Source organism: Pteropus alecto, unplaced genomic scaffold (genome assembly GCF_000325575.1).
Source record: "Pteropus alecto unplaced genomic scaffold, ASM32557v1 scaffold155, whole genome shotgun sequence".
In the NCBI taxonomy this organism is placed as follows: Eukaryota; Metazoa; Chordata; class Mammalia; order Chiroptera; family Pteropodidae; genus Pteropus; species Pteropus alecto.
Genome location: NW_006438113.1, coordinates 2710588 through 2718651, shown reverse-complemented (window position 1 = coordinate 2718651; position 8064 = coordinate 2710588). Strand labels below are relative to the sequence as shown.

The 8064-nt window shown below is 42.0% G+C and overlaps 1 protein-coding gene across 1 annotated transcript; it reads right to left on the bottom strand.

Annotated features, from left to right (window-relative positions):
- Positions 1–910: 910 nt before the first annotated feature.
- Positions 911–4562, bottom strand: LRIT2 (leucine rich repeat, Ig-like and transmembrane domains 2). Its single transcript, XM_006915623.1, has 4 exons — positions 4453–4562; positions 3364–4145; positions 1791–1814; positions 911–1677 (listed from the first exon to the last, which is right to left on the bottom strand). Exons 1-4 carry the CDS (start codon positions 4560–4562, stop codon positions 911–913), a joined length of 1683 nt encoding a protein of 560 aa, XP_006915685.1.
- Positions 4563–8064: the final 3502 nt, after the last annotated feature.

The following is an 8064-nucleotide window of genomic DNA, read 5'->3' as shown; positions in this document are numbered from 1 at the left end:
TTTTATACCCTCTTTTGTATAACAAACATTTGTCATACTTAGCACTGAGACACAGGCTGAAAAAAAAATAAGCCTGAAGATCACAGTCTCAAGGGACTAGGTGAGAATCAGAACTCTATAGCTTCCTTTATGCCAAAAAAAAAAAAAAAAAAAGTCACATGATTTTATTGAGATTCTTTTCTTCTGGGTTTGGTTCTCATGACTCTGCTTTCCAGCAATCCCTGGACCATGAGCCCTGGGCTGCAGCCAATTCCGTTCCTCAGTGCTGATGCTATCAGGCTCTCAGGAGCACCAACAACTGCTCACAGGGACAAAGACACCCACAATCAGAGACTCTCATCACCCACCAGGCTCTTACCACTCCAAATGACAGCTCTTTGGAACATCAAACTTACATGATCTCATTGAGTGTTTGCCGATAAGAGGGAGAATAACACTTTCTGAATAATTGGGAACACAAGAATATTGCAAAGCAGACATTTAAAGGAAACAATGGAATTAGAAACTTTTGAGCAAGTCATTATAACTTTCTGGCTTCAATTTCTTCACTTGTAAAGAGGGGTAGAATTCTGCCTTTCTCCAATAGGATAACACATGCGAAATGTTATATGTGAACGTTACATGTAAATGTGTAAGTGTTATAGGGCTATATATATGGAAAGAGTAACATTTATTAATTTCCAGATACCATGTATAATAAAACAATTACTTGGACAGGATAAAGCTCCATTGACTCAGCTCCATGAAAATAAGAACTGTGTCTTTCTAATCTCTGTCAAGTTCTATCTCTGGAATGCAGTAGGTGCTCAATAAATATTTGTTGAATAAATGGATCAAGCCAAGCTGAGTTGCCACAAGGGTCAGTTTAGGGGCTAGAGGCTCACACTATTCCACCCCCTGGCTAGGAATTTCAGCCATTATCTCCCTCTCTTTCTTTCTCCTCATCCTCCCCAGTGTCTCTGTTCCCCAAGCCATCCTCACAGACAGCTGCATGTTCTGTGTAGGAGTCATCCATGTGCTGTGGGGCTGCACGGGGGCACCTGGGGGCTTTCCTGCGAAAAGGACAGCAGTGCAGGCCCCACTCCCTGCAGCTGCAGGATGCCTGGGCTGCCCAGACATAGGCCCCCACAGGCACCGAGAGCAGCACAGCACACAGGACCACCGTGATGTGCAGAAGGCGCTCCCTTTCATCCAGCCCGCCACGGTCTCTACCTGTCACAAAGACCACGCACTGGCCCTGGCGTGGTGGCTGGGCTCCTAGGCTGAGACATGCTTCATATTTTGTGCCCGGGAGGAGGTCATCCACAACATATGTGTTGATTCCAGGGCCCATATGGACCACCTCCTTCTTGAGGGCTACATCTGATGCAACGTAGAGGGTGAACCACTTTTCCTCAGAGGTGTCGGCCACCACAAACCACTCCAGCAGGATCCCTCGCACTGTCTGCTTGACAACTCGCAGGGCAACATAGGCATTGCCCTCCGAGGGGGAAGAAGGAGAATGGGGTGCAGGTAGGGCCAGGGCAGGCTGGACATGAAGGGAGATGACCATGGCGCTCCTGCCGATGGAGTTGGAAGCCACACAGGTGTAATTGCCCCTGTCTACTAGGTGGGCAGCAGGTATGACCAGCTCCGACAAAACAGCATCTTCTGCAGCAGATGAGGTCAACACTGGATGGAGAGAGAGCAAAATCATTTTGCACATCTCTGATAGACATCTGGAGGGTCCAGCAATGCCAATTTTTGGTTAAAAGATGGTGGTTACTATTTATTAAGTATATACTTAATTATCAGGTGTTTGCCTCTCAGCAACCCTATAAGGTAAATACCCAAGTTTTACACATAGGAAGTTGAGGATTGGCATGATTAAGCGACTTGCTGATAATGAGTGTTGTTTAGAGGCAGCAATTTATCTGGAACATTGTTCTGTCTATGAAGTTCTTTAACTGCATTAGTTGATCTCACCAAACTACCTTACTCTTGTTGAGTTAACACCATGGTTTCCAGGAAATCGCCTGCAATTGTGATATTGTGAGCTTCAAGAAGTGCCCCCTTACCCTAAGATGTGAAATAGCTTCAAGCTTGGTGCCAAATACCTGGATTCTATCCCATACTAGGTATATGGTCTTGGACAAGTTGCTTAGAATCCCTTGGTCTCAATTTCCTCATTAATAAAATGGGATAATAGTGTATTCACTCCATAAGTTTGATAGTAAGTGCTCCATAAATGTTAGCTGTTATCATTACTGAAAGAATAAATATAACATGGTGCCAAGGAGACTGATTATAGAGCATCACAAAAGATAATATCCAGATGCATTTCACTGTTCTCAAAGAAGCTACAATGATAAATCCTATATTTCTCTTTCATTAGTATTTAACCTCAAACCAATAATATGTGGTCAAAATGATAGGAAAAAGTCAAAATTTCAGTTAATTCAGTATTTTTTTAATAACCCAGAAGTTTGTCATCATATATAATAAATATCTGAACAACTGACTGTATTTCTCAAATTTTACTCAGATATTCCTAGTTGTCTTGTAGACAGCTTCAAGATACCCCTTAGGAGGCCATCCCTGGCTTTGTGATATGTCCCAACCCCCAGAGTGGCATTAAAGGTGATTTTAGCTGAGGTGAAAAAGAAGAGCAAGCACAGAGCTTCAGGAAATAAGAGGCAGGTTTAAATCCCTGTTGTGGGGCCCACAGGCCTACATCTCCCTGGGTCCCAGTATTACAACTTCGAGCAATAAGTTCTGATCAACAAAGTGGTGGGAAGTGTAAAATTCAGTCAGTATCTAGAATTTCTCAACCTTTCCTGATAGTAAGAAAATAGCTGGGGGGTAAGGGATGGGGGATAGGGGATAGGGGATGGGGAAAGACTTATTATAATACATATTCTCAGGCCCTCCCCTGGACTCCCTGAATCCAAATCTCCAGGGCAGGGGCCTTGAAATTTTATTTTAAACACTTGCCCCAGGTGAGTTTGTTCGGGCAAGTTTAAGAAATATGTAATAATCTCTAGAATTGGTTCTAGTCAGAAATTCATGATTAAAAAATACATATTATAGTGTTTTACGTCTAGAAGGCCATCGAAAATATATTTGTTCAAATACGTTGTCTAATATTTATACAATATGTCAAGTCAACTCCAAGAGATATGTGTGGCAACCATTTAAAATAAGGCTGATAGTGAAACACTATCTTGGAATCTTTTCTGTGGTGATGAGTATAACTCAGGCCTATCCCAGTTCTACCTGCACCCTTCCTTTATGATCGACCCAGTTTAGAACTTCTCTATTGAGGGTAAGCCGCTACAACCTCCACATTCTTCCAGATAGTTTAAGAAGGTGCATGTGGCTTACCATTAAATTCCCTCCACGTGCTCATGGGATATGTCCATGCAATGGTTGGTGAGGGGCTGGCCTGTGCCAGGCATCGCAGGGTTATGTTCTGTCCTACCTGGATGGTGACATTGGCACTGGGGGTTAAGATCTGAGGCTTCATGCAAGCACTGAGCTCAGTTTCATAAAAAAACTGCCCTGCCTTGGAGAGAGGGTCTCGGCACATTAGATAGGGATTCACTAGGATGACTGGGAAGCTGATGAACTTTACAAACTCGACAAGTCCCCTTAAGCGACAGTCACATAGCCAGGGGTTGTTGTGCAGCGCCAGCACCATGCTGGAGAGAATTTTGGACCCACAGCCAGGCTGCTGATGTTTCTGATAGGCCGGCCAGTTCAAGAAGACATTCTTAGATACAACTGTAAGCCTATTGGAGGATAGGTCAAGGTAGCTCAGATTGACCAAGAACTGAAAAGCCAGCTCCGGAAGTACATCAATCCTGTTGTGTTTGAGATCCAAGACCCTCAGGAGTGGGGTGGCACGAAACGCTGTCCACGATATTGAATGGAGTTTGTTCCCTACCAGTCTCAGCTCTTTCAGTTTGGACAGGTACTCCAGGGCTCCTAGGTGGATCACAGTGACATTGTTAAAATTGAGCCAAAGGTATTCCAAAGTGCTCATGTTGGTGAAAGACCCTCGGGACAATTCAAATAAGGACGAACGTTCAATTCTCACTTGCTTGAACTCTTCAGGAAGATTCCTTGGGATCTTTCCCAAAGGGATAGACATGCACTGCAGAGTCCTGTACAAAAAAAAACAAAAAACAAAAAACTTTAAGGTAAACATCAGGAAACTGGGAAGTAGAATCAGACTTATCCTAGCATTAGACATATAAATTAGAAAAAAAAAAGTGTTATTCACTTGAAATAAGAAAAGTTAGACCCATTTGGGTAAAAGTGCACAGTTCACCAAATTTCAGCACCAACTAGAATGAGTCTCATAGAAATTGTGCTGATTTCCTGAAAATTCTAGGCTTGCTCCTACTCCAAATCATTCCCAAAGAAAGCCCATTCCCTACAACCCTCTGGCATCTTGCCAGCACAGCGCACCTGCCAAAACTCTCCTCTGAGCAGGTACACCCTGGCAGACAGGATAGCTGAGCTGCATGTGAATCCAAAAAGACCAGAACTAGCAGGAAATAGTGAGAAACTGAAGCCATATTCCTCTGTAAGAAACTACCTTGGGAATTTTGAATAAGTATAGTCCTAGCTTCTGAGTGGCAAATCCTATTATTGGTAATCCATGGTGATGTAGGTCAGCACAGGAGTAGAAAAGCCCCTGGATGCTCTGAGGTTTGTTATAGTGCAGATCACCAGCTCAGTGAGAACCCATGAAAAGGGGCTATGTCTCTTAACTAAGGTCAGAAAATCCACCCTTTATCTGGCTTTTGAGTTCAGAAAGCAAACTCTAAGTTAGATGTCAATTCGGTCCTGATACTGCCTTCCCTCAGTTTCTCACAAAAAGATCTGAGAAACGAGTAAGTAATACTATTCTGAGCAACATGGTTCAGATGACTTGGCCAAAATCCATTTAGTGCTTCATTGATCACAATTGCTCTTGAAACCTAGAATTTCCAACCGTTCTCTAAAAGTGAATGCAGATGGTGCGTAACAAGTAATTCTGTGGCCACGTCTATGAATGGTTATCTCCCCAACACCTCATGTGGAAGAGTCATGCCTCTACTGGATTAAGGCGGTTGCCTCTGCCACTTGGATGACCAGAGTCAGAGGAGCATCATGGTGCAGAGGTTAAATCACAAGACTGTGTTTTCTGATTAAACCAAAACATGTTTCTTATCCCAGATCTCACAACTTTTCCTGAATGCTGTGTATTTCACATGGTAAAAATGAAAGGCCTGTATTTTAAAGTGACATATATGATTTTTGGATACTTACTTTGCCACCCTTAATTCACTCAACAAATATTTATTGATCATCTGCTCTAAGTCACACACTTACTAGGTGCATGAAATGCAGTGAACAAAACTGTTATAACCCTGTCCTACGGGGTCTTCTCTCTAGCTTATGCTTCTCAGTCTTGAGATCTTTGGAAAATCATTTAACCCCTATGAATATCAACTTTTCCTCTGCAAAGTGAGAAAATTAATGAATACTTGGTAGAGTTTCTAGATAATTTTGAGATTATGTAAAATGAAGTACCTAACATATAGTATGTGTCCAATAAATTTTAATTCACCTCCCACATCAACAGAATCTTGAAGACAGAAAAGTCTACTTCTATTATTTGGGGTATTTCCTGATGAATATTGAAACTCCCTAGTTTCCCCTAAGATCATGAGATACATTATTCTCTACAAAAGGCCTCAGGGAAGAAAATCCGCTTAGTAGCTAACCAGTGTGGGAGAAATGGGTCACCAACTAAGCTGATTACTCTCCAGGCTTTCCATCCAAGCCAGATGTATTTGCTGGAGTTTCCAGATAGTCTAATTCCACAATCTGGCTAGATCTCTAGAGTTCCTCTCAAGGTAAAAATCTAAACAAAGAGAGTTCTGTGGGCACAAAACTTGTGGTAGACATGATGTGTTGCCTATACCCCCTTCAAGAAATGGATTAATGTTCACCTGCAAGGTGTGCTTGTGTGAGGACATGCCCTTCCTAAGGCAGCCCACATGCAATGACTGAGGGTGATGAGGACACAAGGGCTCTGCTAGTTTAGCCTGATGGGGATAATACTGATGGGTGATACTCACTGCAGACTCCCCCACCAGGTCACCAAGATTTTGTCAGGTTTACTTTCATAGAAAATGTAATTTAATCCAAGGGATATCACAAACCACTAGTGAACTCTATTCTCACTCCCAAAATATATGGGCCTAAAGAGCTCTCCATTTCCTACAATTTCTTCTCTGTTCATCCCATGTTAGTCTCTTCAAATAAATTTATCTCAAACCAAATTTCCAGTGGCTTGCTGAAATCTGAGAATGCTCACTGACATATCATCTCTGAAATCACTCACATCACTTCTGCACTGCTCCTCCTCTCCTGATATCCTCATCCTCTGGTTTCCTTATTTGGCATATGGGCATAGGGAGTAGTTATGTTGTCAATTAAGGCAGGAGATTAAGACAATTAAAGTTAGTCAGGTTGTGTTAGTTTTCTTAAATAACTGGTGGTTAAGTGGCATCTCTAAACTCAAGAGATTTTAACGACAAAGGGAAGGGGCCTGAGTATATTATACCCCCATCACTCTTCCTGCAGGATATTTTTAGAAATTTGGCCCTTAGAGTGGTAGAGAAAGAGTCATAGGAGAGAATTTACTCTGAGTTTATGAAATAATTAGATATAAATGGCTCTGGGCAACATCTCCCTGGCTTGTTTTAATAAGATGTTAACAAGAAAGTTTCTTGTCTATTTAATTGGTAGAACTTTGAGATAGCTCAGACAGATAACTTGGTGACCTATCAGGAAGCAGACACACTGTTCTTCCTCTTTCTAAAGCTGGTGCTTGTCCCTCACACCTCTGCTGCCAATCTTGTCTGTGACGGTCTCCTGAGTACCCATGCTCTGTGGCATGCCTGTGATGGACACACAGAAGACTACATTCCCAACCTCCTTGAAATAAGTGGGCTATATGACTAATATTCTGGCTAATATAATGTTTTAAAAGCCCCTGCATGATTCTCCAGTTTCTCTTTCCCCTTGTTGCAGCAACTATTGACATTCCAGGTGGTAGAGTCTTCATCTGCCTGGGTCCTTGAATCAATAAGTGGAGCAGAGCTCTCCCTTCCTCCATCCACATTTCCTACTGACTAAAGTAGACTCTGTGAGAGTGGTAACAAATTTTTCTTTGTTAAACCACTGAAATTTTGGAATTGTTAGCACAGCATAAAATGCCCTTTCGATCAAATAAAATATGGTCAAGTACTTGTAAGTTGACTTTTGGCTCTACTGGTTTATGTGATAGTTAAAATAAAAATTCCCATCTCTAGTCCTCTAAACACACAGCTCACTGAGTCCCTTAATTGATAACCTAGTTTTAATAGCCACATTCACTTTCCAGGATATAATTTCTAGTAGTATTTGCCTTTTTATACCCTTCAACTTAGACATCCAACTACAGATAAGTGACCTCATGCATAGCTTCTGCTTAGGTCAAGAGGAGTATAACCATGTAGCAGAAAAAACATGATGGAGAAGCCACAATTCCAACCACCCCCCAAACAAGACTTCCAAAGGCAGCATGCTATGGGATCACCATCGTGCAGGAAGGTCTTCAGCATTGGAAGACCAGAATTTCTTTTCCCAGGATTCTAAGAAGACATTAGATTTTCAGAGACTGACTCATACCAACCAGACTCATATAGCAAAAGACTAATATATAAACTAGATACCATTTTATTTTTCGCAATGGGAATTCGTTTTTTCCGACTTGAATATTCATGAGCACAATCCAGCCTGATTCTTCTCTATAAGAGCAAACCAAAGACTTGTCACACAAAAGAAAGATAACAGATGAATATTGGAAGGCTGACTGTCTTGGGGGCCATTACATCTAGATGACCAAGGTAGGTCTTGATGAATCATTGCAAAGTTCGAATCTCTTTTCTCTCTCTCTCTCTCTCTCTCTCACACACACACACACACACACACACACACACACACACACACACACAACTGGATAAACTGACAAGTTTTTTTGTT